The sequence below is a fragment of the Osmerus eperlanus genome, chromosome 7 (assembly GCF_963692335.1).
Source record: "Osmerus eperlanus chromosome 7, fOsmEpe2.1, whole genome shotgun sequence".
Classification (NCBI taxonomy): domain Eukaryota; kingdom Metazoa; phylum Chordata; class Actinopteri; order Osmeriformes; family Osmeridae; genus Osmerus; species Osmerus eperlanus.
In genome coordinates this window covers 13268046-13288399 of record NC_085024.1, presented here as the reverse complement: position 1 = coordinate 13288399, position 20354 = coordinate 13268046, and the positions used below count along the sequence as shown (strand labels likewise).

The window sequence follows — 20354 nt, the reverse complement described above, 5'->3', positions numbered from 1 at the left end:
ATAGCCTCAACTGGCCTACTGACCCACTCTGTAGGCATTAATACTACTGCTCAATCTGTCTAACTGGGGAGCAGGGATATCCTATTCACATTAGTGGGTCCATGTTTATTCAAATAGAACATTTAACCAATACACTTCCTTGAATTACCAGATACAGTGTCGTTTTTTTGTGGTATTTGTTTCAGTACTACTCTACTACTCTTTTTTTCTTTTTCTAATGTAAGCGTGTTATTCCCAACCCACACCGGTAGGTGACAGTAATGAACCGCTGGTTGGGATCCGCCTCTAGTTATTGCTGAAGAAGGGACGGAAGTCGCGGCGCATTTGAAACTTGACAACTAGCAACTACTCAACAATACGTTGCTAGATATCGCTAGCTATGCTAACTACTGTAGCGATATGAACGCTGCCTCGTAAACTGAACGCTAGCAAGCTAGGAAAACCGGCGCTTTGCATTATCATATTTTTCAAGTTCAACTGTATCAGCATTGTTTTGTACTTGAGTACAGTATAGTACTAGTAGCTTGCTAGCTTTGTTGCCAGTGAACACAATAACACTTCACATGGATCGCACTGACTTCACAGCAAGCCACTGGCACTGTGTGGTGTGGTGGACTAGATGAATTATACTAGTGCTAGAAGAACTGTATTACTGTAGCTGGTGCGAGCAACCGTCTTTATTTTTTCGATTTCAGCAAGTTAACAGCCAAGAGCCGTGTGCACGGTAGCAAAACGGTGTTATTTATCCGTCCTGGACAGAGATGGACAAGGTACGTGTGTGTGTTTGCAAGAGTACTGGTACAGTAAGTGGATAAAATGTTGATGAGCCACATTAAGTCTTCAGATAACGTTGGCAGGAAAGGTAGATTATAGGATAACTGTGTTGGGGGCTGTGTGTTTTCGTACTGAGTAGCATGACAGCATAGCCTAGCTAGCCAGTAATTTGAGCTCCGACTGGTCGGTGCTGTCATCATGGGTTTAGGATTGACAGCACTGAAAGTTAAAGACTGACACGCTCACTGGCTTACAGTATGATATAACTTGAGCCATACAGCAAATCTAACACGTTCAGCACTCAGTTCTATCATTAGGACAAATTATGTTTAAGAAATGTCACTAGTAAGAAAGAAGATGGACGGGAAAAGTAATTCTGCATTTCAGTCAAGAGACAAGACATATGTCTATCTATGGACCTACAGCCAGTTTCAGGTAGACGTCAAGAATCCTTATAGACCGACTGTTAATCTGAAAGTTCTCTTCTATTGTGTATTTTCATGGATTGTGTGAGGTCGTGTTGTACTATTTTGTGTTTTTGGTCTGTGCAGCTGGAGCAAACTGAGTGGGATTCTGTGAACAAACTTCTCCAGCATCATGGATTTAAGCCAGTCCACTTTGCTGATCCCATTGAGAATAAGAATCAGTCAGGTAAGCTAACAGCTAAAGCTGATTTTAGCTTTTACAAAATAATGGAATGGAATTACACTAAACCGTAGGCCTATTGTGCACCACTGCATGCTTTTGTATTTGCCTGGTTCACTCATTACAGTTCCATTCCCTCACAATGGATAGTAAAAAGTCTGTCACTTGATACACAATCGACATACAAATTGAATAAACAGATTTTTTTTCCATTCAGTGTTTTAATTAAGGAATTTATGGTGTTTAGGCCAAAAACAATGCAGGTTAAATACATTTATTTTTATTACCTGGGTAATGCCATGGCCCTCAGTGTTCATTGTATTTTTTTAAGTGAGCGCTCATCCTCTCCACTCTATGTAATTAGCCTAGCCTTAAGCGGCCATACAATGCCTGGCTTACACATGCTCTCATGTTCCCATTACCCTCAGTATGAATGAGCTGTCTCACTGAGCACATTTGGTAATAAATGTCTGTGACTCGACATCTCAGATTTGGTTCTTCTGGAGAAGAGTTCCGCTGGAGACGTCAGGACCATGCTGAGGACCATGCTGACAGACTCCGAGAGAAGACAGGCCTTGATTCAGGAGCTCATCCAGTCTAATAACCAACTCAAGTAAGGAGCCTAAACAACCGTGAAGGATGTGATTAAATAAATCAATAAATAAAAAACATTATTCCACCCCATCATCTTTAAGGCTTCTAAATCAAAGGAAAAAAAGGATAATTAATACATTAATCCAAATTAATAAATAAACAAATTCTGAAATATCGATTGCCAGCTCAGGTGCGTGGGGCTGATCCACCTGCTTAATAATGTAGGCTCTATTTCGTGCCGACCACCTGCTGTCACGCTGCAGTGTAGGTTGAGTATCGGTATGGTAAGACCTCTGGGGATGGTTTCCCAGCCAGGCCGGGTTTCACCCTGCCTGCTCTCTCTTGCCTGCTGGGGCATGATGGAGGGACGACACCTGCCATCCATCGCCATCACAGCAGAGAACATATACCCACTCTGTGAAATGCAAAGGAATTGAGGATCATTAGCACATTCATAGTGTTTATCTATGCATTGTCCCTTTTTAATTAGTCTAGTAAGCTAAGTAAGGCTGTAAGATGCCCTGTGTTTCTTGTCAACTTGACAATACTATAAGAATGATAACACAATTGAACCAAGACGAATACAATTGCTAGGGTGGGCCATAGTGTTTGAAAATTACCTCTCTCAAATTCCCATCACGTGCACCTTTTGAATGGTCTCCAGAGAGGACGCCCAGCAGCACCTGAGCCGAGCTGCCCGCCAGTCCCAGAGGGCGGCGGAGCTGGAGGGAGTCCTGGCCGGGGTGAAGGGCAAGGTGCAGCACCTGGAGGACAGCTACATCAGCAAGGCTGCCCAGCAGCACGGCCTCGTGCACCAGCTACAGCAGGACAAGAAAGATATGCAGGTGCCCTGAAAACATCCAGAGATGGTCCTTTTCTGAAGGAATGACCATTTATCAACTTGGAATTCATAAATGATGGTTGTCTTTTGCCTCTGTCAATGCTTGTCTCCTTCTGTCTAAAATGATCAATGACCATGATAATCTACTGCCTTCCATTCAGAATTCTTGAATCTACAAATAATGGTCTTGAAACTTGTGTCTGTGCTTTCCAGAAGCAACACCAAGCCCTGGAACAGAAGCTGTCTGAGGAGAAAGCTGTCGCGTCTCAACTGCAGAGGAAGCTCTACTTCGCCATCAAAGAGGAGGAGGGACGGATTGCGAGGCAGAACCAGGTCTTCCAGCAGATCCACGAGAGGTCTGCCCGGCCACACTCCCCGGTGGACCAGCAGTAAGATCCTCCCTCATGTCTACAAACGTATATCAGGATCTACAGTAACCACAGTGATATGATATTTCACTCGAATTGTCTTCTGGTCTGTTGTTGTTTGGATGTAAGGAGCTCCAGCTCTTGTTTCTCACAGGGTATTGGACGTGATTGACGTTTATGAAGCTCAAATGCAGCAGTTACGTGATGAGCTAAGGTAAAGCCTTAAGGGAAAAATGGTGTTTCCCGTAGTTTTGAATAATAATGCGCCACATTCTTTCCTTTAAGTTTATGCTAATCTTATTTCCTATCATTTCCCCTCCCTTTACATCCCACAGGGCCTTCAAAGACAATTCAGATGAGAGTTTTCAGTCATCTGACCAATCACAGAGCAGGAATGGCACCCCAATGGTCTCCTTATCCAACCACAAATCTCTAATAAAGGTGAGTGTACAGTGCGAACAGCTCGCAATTACTTGACACTTGTCAATATAGCCTGTTAAGCGGTCATTTTGCCATTCCCTCTTCAGTCCTACCAGGAACAGCTGAAGGAGATCAAAGCACAGAGGGAGGAACTCAAGAACCAAGTTCAGCAGCTGAAACAAGATTTGGAATCAAGGTACCGTCTGTTGAAGTTAACAGTAGATTTAGCTGTCCTCCTTATTCTAAGCCTAGGGCTTCTACTGCACTATGGAAAGGTTAGTTGGATCAGGCCGTCCATAGTAATAGATTCTTGTTGGCCAATCCCATCATAGATAAATAGAATTTGATTGTGCCCATCTGTTTCCCAGGCCCACGGTGAAGGAGCTGAAGGCCTATAAACATCAGCTGCGTCGTATGGACCGGATCATCAAGCAGAACAACACCAGGTCGTTAACAAAACACACTGAAACATTTCTAGTGACATGCAGGGAAATATTCCGGAACTCTCTCCAGCCTTTAAAGCCTGACTTCCTCATTTCATATTGATACTGTATTATTCAACTGTAGTGTCAACGTACTGGTCCTCATCCTTGTTTTTCCTGCTCGGTGTGGTGAAGGTCCGCTGAGGGATCTAAGGAACAGGACAGTACTGAGATGAGCATCTTGGAGGGGTCGACCACCCAAGCCTCAGAACCCAGTGCGGCTCGCAGATATCTCAAGGTATCTGTACGCGTGTAGTCGTGGCTCAGTCCCACTCCTCTAAGAGGGTCTTTTACACCTGCCACGATTTTTTGACGCCATTCGAAATAGACTGTAAATTGTGGTTCCTGATCAGATGCTGGGGGACATCAGCGAGGTGGTGTCTGGCCCCGGGGCCCCCCTGAGGCTGCTCAGACAGAGGCCCAATGAGAGCTCAGAGACGCTCGCCTTCAACAGGCTCCTCCCCACGCTGCAGATGTGGGCGGAGCAGCTGGGCTCGTTGAAGGTGAGCACCTGTTTGGGGACCCTCAGACTGCAGGGTTGAAATAGAAAGGAACACTTTCTCTTCTGCTTCGGTTACCGTATTTGTGTTTTGTGTGTTTTTTGTGTCGGCATGTTTGCCTAGGACTTGCACCGCGCACTTAACAAACTGATACAGAGACTGCAGCCATGGCAGCCAGCCAGCAGCAACGACAGTGTTCCCTCAGAAAGTGTGAGAGTGGAGGACTTGATGTTACTGGTGGAAACCTTACTGGAGGAGACTTTGAACGGGGAAGAGGTAGTGCTAGCTTGGTCTTCTCTGCGTAATTATTTTCCAAGTATTCTAATGAGTAAAAACACAAAATAGAATCTAATATAAATCAAAAAAAAAAAAAAGCTATATTCTTCTTTACAATGATCTTGATATTGATGTGCCTCATGCTTTTCCTTGTAATGGTTTCTAGAAGGTTCTCCGTAGCCCAACCAAGAACACCCTCCAGTCCATGGTGGCCCACTTCCAGAAGCTGTTTGATGCGCCCTCCCTCAGCGGAGTCTACCCTCGCATGAATGAAGTCTACACCCGCCTGGGGGAGATGACTAATGCCATGAGGAACCTGAGGGACGTCCTAGCTCTAGGTAGCGAAAAACACAACATACTCTATCTACTGCATAATCAAACAGTCATAGGTAGTCAAATTAACCCCAACTAAATTAGCTTTAATCACCTCAAAAGTAATAATTATACCATCTGGATGTTCTGCCTTGTTCCAGATGACAGAGCTCCCCCTAGTGAGGTAGTGAACCAGGTGGCCAGAATGGTCTCCTCTCCAGAGGACTGTGCTGACAACCAGCTTCACAACCTCCTGGGAACCAGCGACATTGAAAGGTAGTGGGACGGACCAGGCTGGAACCACTTATAGACAGGACCATGTTAACTCCTGGAACCACTTATAGACAGGGCCAGGCCAACTCCTGGAACCACTTATAGACAGGGCCAGGCCAACTCCTGGAACCACTTATAGACAGGGCCAGGCTAACTCCTGGAACCGTGGCTGGCCAGTAAACAAACCAGAATAAACCATCCATCATGTCCTTTAGTTCCTTCCATGGGACACTTGCTGCAAGAGTTATCTCTAAGTGTTTGTGTGTTTTGCCAGCATTATTTCCAAGGTTAAGGAACATGAAGAGTTCTTTCCTGCGTTCTACTCTCTGGTGATGGAACTGCTGCAGACTCTAGGTATATGCTTGTACCGCTACTGTGGGAGTAAAGGATTTACCGTTTGTCTGTTAATCGCAATCTGTAGAGAGTACATACTCTTTTTTCATAGTATTCGTTATCCTTTTCCAAAGATTATTTTACTGTATTCCTCAGTATTAATTCACTTTGATTACGGAAGGACAGTATGACCTGTGCTACTGATTGTGTTAAAGAAACGAATAGAAAATCTCTCCCACTAAGTCTCTCCCACACCACACACTGGCATGATTGCATTTAATCAGAAACAATCAAACTTGCCTGCAGAGTAGGTCTACATGCAATTTGACATCACATTTGTACCTGAGTTGTTGCACTAAAAACTCCTCCCTTAAGAATATGTTGGTGTGTCAGATTGACAGTGACGCTTGAAATAAAAGTCTTCTGTTTGCTCCCCTTTCAGATGTTCAGCATCTAGATGACATCATACCCGCTCTAAGGTCACTGAAGTCGAGGGCACTGTGATACTTGTTTTTTGTGATTGGTTATGTGTGTTTTTTCAGCTTTATTTCTAAATTAGTTTGTTGACTTGGTTTTGGGTAATTTTTTCTATGCATTTTCTTCCTCATATTTTGTGTTGCTTATAGTAAATAGTACATCCAAAACAGAATAAAGATTTAAATCACTTGAATGGAAGAAAATATGTTATGTAATTATGGAATATACGAATTGGAGATTATATTAGAAAATTTACCAGACATCAATGGAAAGAAGATATCTCTGGCTGTGTGTGATTTCATCAAAGAATGAACTTTGTATGCTTTAATTCATGTATGTGGACATTGTAAATAACACATTTGTTTCAAGTGAGGCTGTGCCACCAGATGGTGCCCAAGTATAACATTGCACTACTAAGTGCTGCTGCTGCTTGAGTGACTTTTTTTATTTTTCTCTTAAGCCACACCATTATAAACGAGTTGATATCGGAGTCTGGAGGGAGTCCTTTTATTTTTCTCTTAAGCCACACCGTTATAAACGAGTTGATATCGGAGTAACTGGCTAATTTGTATAATATTGTGTTGCTACGATAATATTGGAGTAAATGTACACATTCAGTAGATTCTCAAAAGAAGTGACTGAATATTGCTATGAGTAAATCCAGACAATGCGGACTACTGATTAACCCATTATATCACGTAAAATGCAATCATGATAACACCCTGCTCTCATGAGTCAACATAGTAAATTATTTGTAATTAGCTCATCAACACATGCTTGAGTCAGTGCTATCAAATGACTCAACCAAAGAGGCTGTGATTGTGAATAAACCCACACAGAGACAGACGCACGGAGCTCCGATTGGTTCATCGTTGACTCCACCTTTTCAGAGTCTCCGCCCGAACTGTATTTATTTCTCGAGTTATCTTGAAATCGACCAAACCTCGCCACATGGAAAGGTGTAGCACACAAGAAAATACAAATATTCATCTTTAAGGACAGCAATAGGGCTTATTATTTTCTAGTAAAATGGTTGTTCAAGTAAAACCCAGCGTGCAATGCAGCAAGGTCACGGAGGGGAGTCTGCAAAAAGTAGAAGCTAATATCTTACTTCTTGGTGCGGAAAATGTCGGAAAATCAGGTGAGACTTTATTCATCATTCAGAACCACTTATATAACCACTCCTCAGTGCAATGCAAAATTGCACCCGGTGTAGGTAGCCTAATTATTATGGAAGTAATGTTTGCCTCTAGCATCTAGGTCGACATCTTTGCTATTTGCCATAACTAAGTGGGTTACCTGTCTTTGTATTTTGCAGCTCTCACCGTGCGATTTCTTACAAGGAGATTTATTGGCGAATATGGAGATATAGGTAAGTTATAAAGGCTATGCATACCTTGTGCGTAATTCAGTGTCCCACACTTAACCGTGCTGTACAAATAAAATACTTAAGTTGACATTTAATTTATTCTACAGAATCGATCTACAGTCACATTGACAAGATTGATGGTCGAGAAATATCCTTCAATATCTGGGACTCACTTTACCCCCAGGTAGGCTGAAGTGCGGTCAAGTTTTTATGCATACATAAGATAGTCAAATTCGTGCTATTACGTTATTAATAACATGTTTTGTTTGTGTGTGTGTGTGTAGGGCTGTGAGACAACTGAGACCATCAGCGACAAACAACTTCAGTGGGCAGATGGTGTGATCCTCGTCTACAGCATCTGTGACCGATCCAGTTTCGAGGTAGCGCAGCAACAAGTGCGGAGCATCCGTCACGCAAGGAAGATGTCTGCCTCAGGACCCATCATTATCGTGGGGAATAAACGCGACTTGCAGCATCGGCGGACAGTTACGAGTGAGGAAGGTCGACTGCTTGCCCTCTCCGAAGACTGCGTGTTTTTCGAGATATCCGCAGCCGAAACCTACCACGGTGTGCTTCTTGTGTTTCATGGACTCCTTGACCTTATAAAAGAATCAAGAGCCCCGCGGAAAGGTGCAGCTGGTATTAAAAGTATAGTGAGAAGCATGTCGGCTGTTTTCGGAAAGAAACGTGCTACCGAGTAGTTGGCTATGTTTATTACCCAAGCCGAGTGCTTGGTAACCGTACACATTTAGCAGTAGAAGTCTGCCGTGACTACACACGTCACGATGAAGCCGTTGGCTTGAAATGGGACTGGAAAAGTACAAAAAGATGGACCATGCAGGTTGAAATAGAGAAGCTGTCAGACAGCGGCGGATGTCTGACACACAAGTAAACAATGGGTGCTGTATGCGTTCAGATCATATATATTGGGGTTATTTGGTGTGGCAGTTGGAAGTAAAACTAGAAGTTTCAGCGTGCACTATTTTTAGCCTTATCAAAAGAACGAGGTAGATCTCTTGAATTGTTGTCGATAGCCTACAAACCGTGAGAGGTAGGCCACAAATAGGACCTAAAGCGTAGGCTAGCTTTAGCTTTGTAGCCTACAGTCTATGTCAGGGTGAGTCTATGTGCAGTTGTGTTCATTGCGTGATCGACTGTACAGTTCACTTACAGTAGACTACGGGACATTCAGCAGTTTGCTGGTGTTAAAAAAAAAATATATATTGTAGCCTTCAGTCAACAATGTAATGTTAACGGCTACTGCCACCCTACAGACTGATGTACATTTTATTGTGATTGTGCATTCACAATGTTGCTGTATATTGCCTGATGATGAACATGCGTATAAGACACATATTCACGTTATGTTTGTGAACACAACATTTTTGTTATTGATATGACTGACTTTGCTTCGTTTAGGCCTAGATGTATTATAGCTACACATTGTTACATTTCTAGCGAGGAAAACATTTGTTAAGTTGATGTGGATGTGATTGTCTGTTTTATTTTTTAACTAAATAAAAATGATGAATTGAGTTTAGTTTTTTTTTTAAACTTTTTAATATAACTTAATTTGAATGGTCACATGGGAAGGTTACGCATCAGTCAAAACCCTGGATCAAACCTGTGAGAGAAATAATTCAATAAATCATGAATGGATCATGACCAGTAAAATTTTTTATACAGATTACTTTGGGAACAATCAAATTATCAGAATAATATACATTAAAGCATTACAAAGAAACAGCTGTAAGATATTTTGTAACATTGAAATAATGCTGCAAAATAATTTTAATAAGATGCACAAAAATGTGAGATTATATGCAAGTGTTATTTAAACTTACTGTGAGTATTAGTAATCAAATTGATTAACACGACAGGATATCAATAACTGCATATACATTGATACTGAATTCTAAATTCATCAAATTCATAACATGACTTCCTTTATCATTCACACCATGCCATTATCATGTCAAAAACCCATATTTCAATCAGCAACCACAAACCTGCAAATAATTCTACTGTTGTATGGTCTCAATCAAAAAAGATACAGTGATTAGCTACTCAGACTCATAATTTGGTACCCACTCAACCATACATCATTCTCATACTCACAAAATGTTTCTATTATCTGTGCACTAGGTGGTAGTTAGTTTAGGATTGGCGTTGACAAAAAAAATAACAAAGAAGTCAATATTGTTTCCCAACTTCTACTTAAAGGCATAGATTAATATAAGCAAACAATAATGAATGTATGAACAAAAATACAATTGAAGAAAAGTTACAGTGTAAATTAATATGATTTTACAGTGCTCTCTGGTTGGGGGAAAGACCAATAATAACATAAGGGGCAACAAGATCTTAGCAAATGGCCCCTACAATATGCATAGGCACACATCAAAGCTAACTCTAGTAGTTGAGCCTGCGAGCTTGTCGCTGGTGTGTCAAGACTGCAGTGGATATCTTAGTCCTCTGCATTCTCCTCTACATGAGTAATGACCTCTGGACTGAGGTACTCGAAGGCCTTCTGGCCCTGGGACACAAGCTGCATGATGGGACCCAGGAGGAGCTCGCTGGCGGAAGAGCGCCGGCGGATGGTGTCGCTGAAGGAGGGGGACGGGGGGGTCTGGGGGACCAGGGTCTCCAGCTCTATGGGTGGCTCCTTACTGTTGGTGGGGCTGGCCGGGACATGGTCGGGGGCTGGGGGGTTGGTGGTGCCGCTGGCTGAACCGCGGCGAGGACGGGCGTACAGGCTCTTGCGGCGTGGCGGGCGTCCGTCCATGGCTTTGAGGAAGAGGCTGTTGGCGGAGCTGCGGCGGGATGAGCTGGCAGAGATGAAGTCCTCCCGATTGAGGAAGTCTTCCACTTCCTGGTCGCTAGGCTGCTCAATCTGAGACAGAAAGACAGAGACAGAGAGAAAGAGACAGAGAAAGAAAGAGAGAGAGAGAGAGAGATAGATAAGGTCTATCCCGCATCTCCAGGAGTACTTGTACAGTATGTCCGGTCTGGTTGATCCTCATGCCCTAATTACCATGTTGTAGAGAGGGGTGGTGTTGACCAGCAGTTGCAATGCGATCATGCCGAGCTCCTGCACCTCCCCAAGCAACAGTTGAACCTGAACAGGTAACTCCCTGACCTGCCGGATCGGGCCCAGCTCGACCAGAACCTGAGCCTGTCTCCTGATCTGGCCCAGGGCCAGGTCTCTCAGGGCCTCCACGCGGAACACCAGGGCCACATACAGGATCTGAAGGCGCTGCAGAACCAGACCCATCATGGCCAGAACCCTGCTCAGGCCCACCTAGGGAGGCCCGTGGAGAAGGATGAGGACATAGGGTGAGGAAGTGGATGTGTGATCTTGGTGAAGCTAAGATTTGAACACGATAATGAGAACCTGGAGCGAGTTTAGGACATTTTCACTTCTCATCTCGAAAGTGGTCATTCTTGTGACCTTCATAATAACCCCTGCCAAGGAGTGATACTCAGATGAACACTATGTGGGTTTTCTTTAGGCCTTTAGAATGACACACAAACTGGAATAAACTGATAGATTCAAAAGCATTAGTGAACTCAGGAGGCAATTTATAAAACAAACATGAGAAACTGAAAAAGCCTAATTGTTCATGACGTGCTTGCATTAATCAAGTCTAATTAAGACAACAAAGGCAGCGAGCAGAAAGTCGCTGTTCATTACTTGGCTGCCCCAAACGATGCCAAATCCACCATTCCTTCCTCTCTTCCTCTTTCCCTATCTCTCTTCTTGCCCCTTGTTTCCCCTCGTGTTGATGTAGGCTTTGCCAGGTGACTCCACTGTCCCCGGGCCACTGCCAATCACAGGAGTGCATTGTATTTCACACTGTGAAAGTAGGACTTGGCGTTTGGCCATCACGGCTGAACCCCAGATTAGATGGGGCCGAAACTAAGTACACTAACGAGGTCTCACAGCCTTTGAGAAACAAGTCAGAAACCCCATAGAAAACCATATATCCGCAGCTATTGCCAAAGCGAGGAAATTAGACCTGGAACAGACCTGAAAGTGACCATTGTCGGAAATTGCTTATGCCGGTGATATTTGATTACAGGGCATAGTGGGGTTAAAACTTCATTTGAAAGAAATATAGGACACAATGTTAACCTGGGGCCTGTAACGACAGATTAGAATGGCCCTTGAACTGAATTGAATAGAAAACTGAGACCCTGAAGATAGTTTTCTATTTAAATTAATCTTTTTTTCTTACATACAATGGAAAAGCAGTCTGCATTACACTTTTGATACATTAGCGTAGTGAAATAGGTGAGTAAGATACTCCACATGTTTTTGAAACACACAAGGCAGTCCAATAGCTGGAAGCTATCTGTGTTTTCACGTGGACTTGGAAGCAGATCAAGATCCAATCATTACCTTCTCAGCCACATGAGTTTGGGAGGACAGCAGAACAAGACCCGAGATAGGGAGGCACGTTTTTGCGCCATGTCCATGAGGTCTGTCCGGCCCAGACTACAGATTGGGGTGTCTGAGATATTTGGGTCAGCCAAATGACCGCTACCCTGTTCCACACCAACCTCCTACTGCTGAAAAACAAACCAGTGTCTCTGGTGAATGGACACTAGACCAACGTCCAGGGCCAATTTGGCCCAGCTTGGGGACAAACCGAGGCAAACGTGACAGGCTGGAGGGTCACTGGCAAGTTGTATCAATGAGGAATTTCGAGGTCAGCGCAAACACATCTTTTAGTGGATCCGCACACATACACGCACAGTATACTGTACAAACAAGACATATTTCTGCCCAATACTCGATCATTCACACACAAACACACTCCCTTACATTTTTAATCCACACAATATAAACCAGAAGAATTCGATTAACCATTGTTTACTTTTATCTGATAAGAATTGTCAGACGTGGCATCAAATATTTCTTCTGCTCTGGTGTATACGTTCATATTTTACATACTAAAAAACCCTTTCTAGTTGCAGTGACAATTACAAACATTTTTCACCTTGTCAGAACAGATGGGAAAAAAATTCTTCACATCTTAGTCCAATTCAATCCATTCTTATCTGTGTGAAAAAGGCTGTCCTTTCCGCTCTGATGTGACAGAAGCAACCTCTGAAACATCAACGCTTGCACTGGTCTGTGTATGTTTACAGGCAGAGTCTTATCTGTCTATCTCTGTCCTCTCTTCTCCACCCTTATCTGTGTCTGGCTTTCTGTGTATTTCTGTCTAACTGTGTGTACGTGTGTGTGGCAGCCTCTAAACCTCACGTAGGCCATGTCCCACAGGGACATCTGTGCTTCTTTTGGCCTTTCATGTTTCCCTTTTTGATGGCAATGGAACCATTGTCACTGTGATGCCTCTCATCCAGATTCATGCCCACTGATGTCATTTGGGGGGATAAAATTGGATGTCATTTTTCCAACATGTTCCCTGTCTGCTTGTCTGCTCTCAGGGGCTTATCAAATATATTAGAAAGCAGAAAGCTGAGCCTCTTCTGGAAAAGGACTCTATCATACCATACCTGAATCTAACTAGTTCATATCTAATTTCATTTGGTACCCTCATTTTAAATGAGATAACTAATTTATTTAAGAAACTGATTCACATTGGTTAAATGAGGTTCTTAGACAGTGTTAAATTAGTTCCTCAGACAGTGTTACTTGGCATATTGAAAAATGCATACTCAACGTAGCCAATCCTGTCCTGACCAACGTGGACAGGAAATGAGGGGAATGTGCCCAGAGGGCCCACACAGAGTGCCCCGGCCATGTCGCTGGGCACGTAGCACAGCCATATTATCTCCCCGATTCGATTTAGAAGGACTTAAACATGGAGGAATGTTTGTAGTCGGCATACAGCCCCCCTGAGAGCTGGCACAAGGTTCCTGCCAGGCTGGACCATTAGAGTTTTTGTTTGTTTAATAGTTTGTCTGACAAGTGGAGATTGGTATTACGTTGCCCTGTGCACGTACTTGCAATTCAAGTTTCATGACTATTGGTCGGCCATTTGGGTTTTGTCACAGAGGGAAGTTAAACATGGCTGTTTGGCTTTTCCAAGAATGACAAGAAGCTATATCGAGAAAGGATTTAGTCCTCCCTGGATTTTAGGATGATGTCGTTTCAATAAACATGATGGACTAAATTGTGTTGAGGCAAATAGTAAAAGGTTGTTGTTAAAAATGTTGAGCAAAGTGAACAGTGGGATTTCAGTGACTATTTGACATTTGAAGGCCTTAAAGATAAGAGGACAAGAGGCCGTTGATGACAATGAGCGATCGGCAAGATTTGATGACGGACATCGTCATCGGTCTGGGTGAACGGAGGGACAGATGGATGTGTGAGGGAAGCGTGTAGGAAGTGAGACGTGCAAAAAAACATGGTGGGGGGAGGGGGGGACGGGTGGCAGCAGCCGTGGGCGGGTTCGACGAGTGAGAGTGCGTAAGACAGAGAAGGAGCCAGAAAAGTGACCTTCAGAGCGAGTGCATCCACGTCTTCTGACATTCAGAAAGACGTGGATGCCTCTAGGACTGGTAGGCAGCAAGATCATTTTGAATTCAAGTTCTCTCCAAGAGTTAGACGAGGTAGAAATAAGAGCGTTATGTGATGCAGAAGCCAAATTTGACTGATTAATTAAGCTTCAACATAAAGGTAACAAGAACTACATTTAGCATCTAAAGAAGGCAACTTTCATGGCGAATAAAACCCATTCTGACTCTGAACACTATTTTAGTTTGAACCACTGTAAGGTTTTTTAGATGCACCCAAAATAACTCGAATTAGAACGCTCGCAAACCCCTTGTGAAAACAATCATTGTGGACCCATGATCTCTCTCACCTTGTCTGCTGCGTTGCCCAGTGTTGTGACGACCTGGTCCAGTCTCTCTCTCAGCTTGGACAGACGGTGATAGAGCTGCAGACCCAGGCTGAGCAGGAGGCCACGGAAGCGGGTCAAAATGCCCACTTCTTCATTCTCATCCTCATCCTCATCGTCGTACTGCTGCATCATCAACTCCCACTCGCGCCCTGGGGGGGTTGGGGTGAGGGTGGAGGGTTTGGGGTGAGGGTGGGGTAGGGGGGAAGGTGGGGCGAGGACGGGCAAGGGGAGACGGTTGTAGGTGGGGGATGAGGGGGAGGTCGGGGGGAGGACGGAGGAGAGGTAAAGGTGGGGGGAGGATGGGTGAGGGTGGGGGGGGAGGATGGGTGAGGGTGGGGAGAGGAGGGGTGAGGGTGGGGAGAGGATGAGTGAGGGTGGGGGGGGAGGATGGGTGAGGGTGGGGAGAGGAGGGGTGATGGTGGGGGGGGAGGATGGGTGAGGGTGGGGAGAGGAGGGGTGAGGGTGGGGGAGGAGGGGTGAGGGTGGGGAGAGGATGAGTGAGGGTGGGAGGATGGGTGAGGGTGGGGAGAGGAGGGGTGAGGGTGGGGGGGAAGGATGGGTGAGGGTGGGGAGAGGAGGGGTGAGGGTGGGGGGGAGGATAGGTGAGGGTGGGGGGAGGAGGGGTGAGGTAAGGGGTTGACAAGAGGCCCAGTGATGGAAGTGGTATTGTAAACTTTGCCAGACCTTGTCTAAGGTGGACCAGTGATGTACTTTACCTAGCGAACCCTAATATTTGATCATTGTGGACTGAAAGGGTCAAGGTTTGGGCCTGTGGACAGCCCTATTGGTTGATCTTTAGATGAAAGAGCATATTATCTTTGCAGAAAATACCAATTTCTCATTGGCACATTTAAATGAGCTCTGCATTCAGCACATATACGATGACAGCCACAAACTGACTTGTCTGATACATTCTGAAGACCAAACACAGCTGGGGTCCTTGAAACATCAACACAACACCTTAAGGGTGGTTGGTTTCATTCACCCAGATCACTCACTCCATCACCTCCCTCTCTGTTCTTTAACACACACACACACACACACACACACACACACACACACACACACACACACACACACACACACACACACACACACACACACACAGGGGCGACGTCATGGCAGATACTCTCGGTCTCACACTTTCATCAGTAACACACTGATTCACTGAAACAAAGACACCATCATGAAAGCGGCATTCTGAATTTATTGAGTTAATAGGTGTGTGGGGTCCAGTTGTATTCAGTGCATTCAAATGAGGAAGTGAGTCAAGGCGAGGGCGAGATCTGAGAGTAGACTGCCTTGTTACCACAACAACCCCTACGTCATTACCACAGCCTCCTAGTTGGACTGGTCACAACAAGTATTATGATGACAATTGGAATAACCAACAGCTCAATAATTAAGGTGTATGTACTTGTATGTTAGGTATCTCAGTTTTCTCTGTCAAATATTCTTCTCTAAAAAAATAAACAAATCAAATAATACTTACCGAATGTACATGCAAGAAAGTAGTTCCCCTGTGTCAATATAACTATAGGTAATGTCATATATACGTAAGTATATATGACTGTACTATGCTGTACAATAAGGAAATGCAATGATTTTTACAATATTCAACCAAACAGATTAAAAATGTTAAATATCATTCACCACCTCCTCACCAATCCACAAGGGCAATGATTAACAAAGAGCATGTGCACCACCTTGTGGTTGTATTTGGGAAATCCCAAAGAAGCAGAGCATGAGGACAACTGAACATCCTTCAGAGGTGAAGGCAGACCTCCAGGAAATGCCACTCCCTTTAACACACACACACACACACACACACACACTCCACTCTCACACTTAAAACCCTTATCAAATCCACAATCCATAGAGTGACTTACAAGAAAATCAACACATACACACGCACAAACACACACACAGACACACACACACACACGCAGACTAACACACAGACACAGACACACACAAATACAGACACACGCATGCACACGCACGTACACACAAACACTGACTCCACTCTCCTCATCACACTTGAAACGCACTTGACATTCATCAAATCCCACAGTCCACGGTGTGACGCGCAAGAACACACGCGCACACAGGCACACTTACTAAGCGTGAGTGGCAGGGGCATGTAGTGGGCCGTGACCTCTTCTAGGCGTGTGAGGACCTCATCCAAGCTGGCGGTGGCCGTGCGTCCCAGCTGACTGCCCTGCAGCGCTGCTATGCTGGCGGAGAGCGCCACTGCCAGCTGCTCCGCCATGTCAGTGGCCTGCAGCTGCATGTTGTCCAGGGTCAGGAAGAAGGCATCCTTCAGGTGGTCCACAACCTGAGCAGAGCGCAGGGATGGATGGAGGAGAAAGCGTGATAGATAAGGGCGGGGTCCTCAGAGGGTTTGAGAAAGTATAAATATCATGAAGAACACAGGACATTGCCTTTTGGGCAATGTATCATGATAAACTACTGTATTCTGTATGTGACATGATATTCCTGATAGTGAGCTCCTTTTAGAGTGCTACACTGGGTTCATTTAATTCAAACGACTTAAGGGCATGCTGCTGTGCTTGTAAATCAAGCTGCATCAAGTATTTGACGGGTCTGCTGATTACAATATCCGCTTCGACACATTCCGCACGCACACACACTCGGTGTCATTGGATCAGGCATACAGGGATTACATGCCTACCTCCTCAGACGACTGGTGTAGTACAGGAAAACTCTTCTCCAACTGGTCCAAGCCCACACAAGCATACTCGTTGGCAACTTCAACTGAAAGGAGGGTTGGAGGAAATGGATTTCAAAGATGACTCTCAATTTACAGTCCTTCTCAGTTGGTGTCAGAAACAAGTTTACTGTTCCAATGTGCAGACCTGAGCCAAATTTGGAGCCTACACCACCCGAACTACCACTGATAATGATCCTGTCTTCTTGGATCCGTAAAATCTTGTTGATATTACTGTTTTCCATTCAAATGTAATAGCCAATACACTACTATTCCGGATTGATCATGGTGTTTATGTGCATCGGAGAGATTTGGGTTTCAAGTGTGGCTGAGTGGAGCCATGCATCTAGAAATCACTAGAACAGACTTACTCTGGGGCTCCAGGCTCTCCAAGAGTGGCGTGGCTCGCTGCAAGGCAGCCTGGGACATGTTCCGCACCCCCAGCTCTGCCACAACCCCCACCAGGTGAATGAACGGGTAGCGTCCCTTCACGTCCTTGTACGCTGAGGCGACCGACTGCGCCACCGAGCGGACGAGAGGCAGGTGAACCACGCGCTGCACAACGTTCGCCTGGAACGAGAGGCAGGTGCCTGAGCGGTTAGGGAATCGGGCTGGTAATCTGAAGGTCGCCAGTTCGATTCCCGGCCGTGCAAAATGACGTTGTGTCCTTGGGCAAGGCAATTCACCCTACTTGCCTCGGGGGAATGTCCCTGTACTTACTGTAAGTCGCTCTGGATAAGAGCGTCTGATAAATGACTAAATGTAAATGGAATGAGAGAGGTTCGGAGAACAACCGAGAGATTTGTACGTCGAGGAAGGAATTATATAGAACGAGATCAAGGGAAAGGACGGCCCGTTTATAAACTCCCATTTAACATAATTATACTCTTTTGGGTGAACTCTCACTCTTGTGAATATTCTGTGGTTGTCAAATGTTACATGTTTTACATATTCTGTTTGTTTGATCAGTAAAGCACTTTGGGACAACTTCTGTTGTTGTTAAATGTGCTCTATAAATAAAGGTTGACTTGACATGCAATGAGTGACCTAGTGTTTTGGTTCCATCTGTAAGGTCTTATATTGGGATTGTTTGTGGAACTGTTCCATGTGGCGTTCCAGGATAAGCACTTTCCAAACCTTAGTTAACCAATAAAATGGCCTGTTAACCGGGTTTAACGCGTCCTCACATAAGGAAGCTGATCTTTGAAATCTTCACATAAATAAACTCACCTCGTTGTTCCAACTGTTTTCGTTCCACTTTTCCATTTTGGCAAATCTGTGAAAATGATAGTTATGAAGACTTCCTGGAAACAGTCATGGTAAGTTTGAATGGTGCCAGAGCACACAGAGCCTTAAGGAAACACTGTGACTGTTATCAGAAAGTATCTCCATCCAAGAGTTCTTTCAACATGAGGAGATCAGCTGTGCAGGCTGTAACAATGACATCTTCTGTTCAAACTCTCTGGCATGGAAAACTCATTATCCCATCAGTGTGTTTGTGCCCATGAGTGTTGAGGATGGGATGGAGACTATTGATGACCTTTACATAACCTAAGGGTTCTTATTTACCCTTACAAACTATAAGGACACTTTGGAATAATATGTGTACAGTTTGTCTGACATGTCTGGCTCATGTTCATGAAACATCAGAAATTGTCATTGGTATATTTATTTATGGTCATATCATTATTTGTGCCTTTTTTCTGTAAATGAGTCTGACGTGGTTGACGGATATTGACAAACATTAAAAAGATATGTAAATGTATTTGGTGCCATATTGTCATATGCAGCAAAATGATCAAGACATGACAAATAATAAAAATCACATACATTTCAAATCAACAGGCCCAATGAGAGTCTATAATAATATATATTTTTCTAAGGCTATACATAATTTTAAATAATGTTTAATTCTTACCTTTAAAAATGAAACCAGTCAAATTGAGTGTTCAATCTCCTTTTGAAATGATGCTGTGTTGCTTGGAGTGCTAGGAATCAAACAATCTTTTCCCGAGCATCCAGAAAACTTTGAGTGCAAATTAAGTAAGTCCCTTAGCAGTGCTCCTGGAAACTCCGCGAGATGACTAAAGCAGCGCTAATGCACATGTGATTCAAAAATCGTAAACCTTTCACGCATTTTTTCAACCACTCGACGAAAAGGACTCAAATGTGCTGTTCACGTCACATTTTGCAACAGTCTGTGAAATTATTGATTACAGACAAATAAATGGTTTTATTTAGACGTCAACCCTGGAAACCTTGTGGTTCAGTAGTTATAACACCACATGCTCACAGAAGTGTGATTGTCTGTCATTTGCTGTGACTCTACCACCAAGTTTTAGGCTACCTCACTGTTACAAAACTTCTAGATTCTTCTAAATGTGCTTGTTTATCTAATAATCTAGACCTTTTGGGATGCATGGTGCCATCTACTGCAAACTATCCAACTTAATTTTGAAATATAATGTCATTTTGTTTATATATTAAGATACTTTGTAAAAAAAAATATATTAGGTGAGTCCGGTGGCTGAGCGGTTAGTGAATCAGGCTAGTAATCACAAGGTTGCCGGTTCGATTCCCGAATGACGTTGTGTCCTTGGGCAAGGCACTTCACCCTACTGGGGAATGTCTCTGTACTTACTGTAAGTTGCTCTGGATAAGAGCGTCTGCTAAATGACTAAATGTAAATATATTGTCTCATCTGTCCAGTCTTATTTTTTCTCTCGAGCTGTGAGGTCACCTACTAACCTTACTTTACTTTCACATTTTCACCAGGTAAAATTTACTTTTATTGTATTATTTTCCAATGACTGAATGACCCGAGAAGTTTTAGGAAAACATATCACTTTCCAATTAAGTAATAGGCTTGAATGGAATTTCCATTTTCAGACAAAGGCTACAGTGTCATGTAGATACTTAAAAATGTTTTATCGTAGCCTACTTTGGTTACTGGAAAAGTGATCAGCTGACTAAAAGACACAAAACACCTTATTTGTCGGAATTGTCACAGAAGCATGAATCCCAGGCCGATGTAGGTCTAATTCTTCTCAAGGTCAAGCAGTTTGAAATGTAGTACCTTTTCAA

The 20354-nt window shown here is 43.9% G+C and overlaps 3 protein-coding genes across 4 annotated transcripts; 2 read left to right on the top strand and 1 right to left on the bottom strand.

The window, feature by feature from the left end:
* The first annotated feature begins 309 nt into the window (after positions 1 to 309).
* On the top strand, positions 310 to 6785 carry cep70 (centrosomal protein 70). 2 transcript variants are annotated; one of them, XM_062464988.1, is made up of 16 exons: positions 310 to 770; positions 1326 to 1425; positions 1909 to 2032; positions 2678 to 2858; positions 3068 to 3243; positions 3377 to 3436; positions 3558 to 3663; positions 3750 to 3838; positions 4011 to 4088; positions 4260 to 4362; positions 4478 to 4627; positions 4748 to 4900; positions 5067 to 5238; positions 5374 to 5488; positions 5760 to 5839; positions 6261 to 6785. In XM_062464988.1, exons 1-16 carry the CDS (start codon positions 762 to 764, stop codon positions 6320 to 6322), a joined length of 1758 nt encoding a protein of 585 aa, XP_062320972.1. In that variant the 5' UTR covers positions 310 to 761; the 3' UTR covers positions 6323 to 6785. The 2 variants fall into 2 exon arrangements, with proteins under 2 accessions (XP_062320972.1, XP_062320971.1); XM_062464987.1 differs by lacking the exon at positions 310 to 770 and adding an exon at positions 868 to 1209.
* Positions 6786 to 7224: 439 nt separating this feature from the next.
* Positions 7225 to 9199, top strand: zgc:171704 (Ras-related and estrogen-regulated growth inhibitor-like protein). Its single transcript, XM_062464989.1, has 4 exons — positions 7225 to 7436; positions 7614 to 7667; positions 7772 to 7848; positions 7949 to 9199. Exons 1-4 carry the CDS (start codon positions 7325 to 7327, stop codon positions 8363 to 8365), a joined length of 660 nt encoding a protein of 219 aa, XP_062320973.1. The 5' UTR covers positions 7225 to 7324; the 3' UTR covers positions 8366 to 9199.
* A 22-nt stretch (positions 9200 to 9221) lies between these two features.
* On the bottom strand, positions 9222 to 19287 carry plin6 (perilipin 6). The gene is made up of 8 exons (XM_062464990.1): positions 19189 to 19287; positions 18501 to 18546; positions 17642 to 17840; positions 17235 to 17317; positions 16661 to 16877; positions 14501 to 14688; positions 10699 to 10965; positions 9222 to 10557 (listed from the first exon to the last, which is right to left on the bottom strand). Exons 2-8 carry the CDS (start codon positions 18534 to 18536, stop codon positions 10132 to 10134), a joined length of 1416 nt encoding a protein of 471 aa, XP_062320974.1. The 5' UTR covers positions 18537 to 18546; positions 19189 to 19287; the 3' UTR covers positions 9222 to 10131.
* Between the last annotated feature and the right edge of the window lie 1067 nt (positions 19288 to 20354).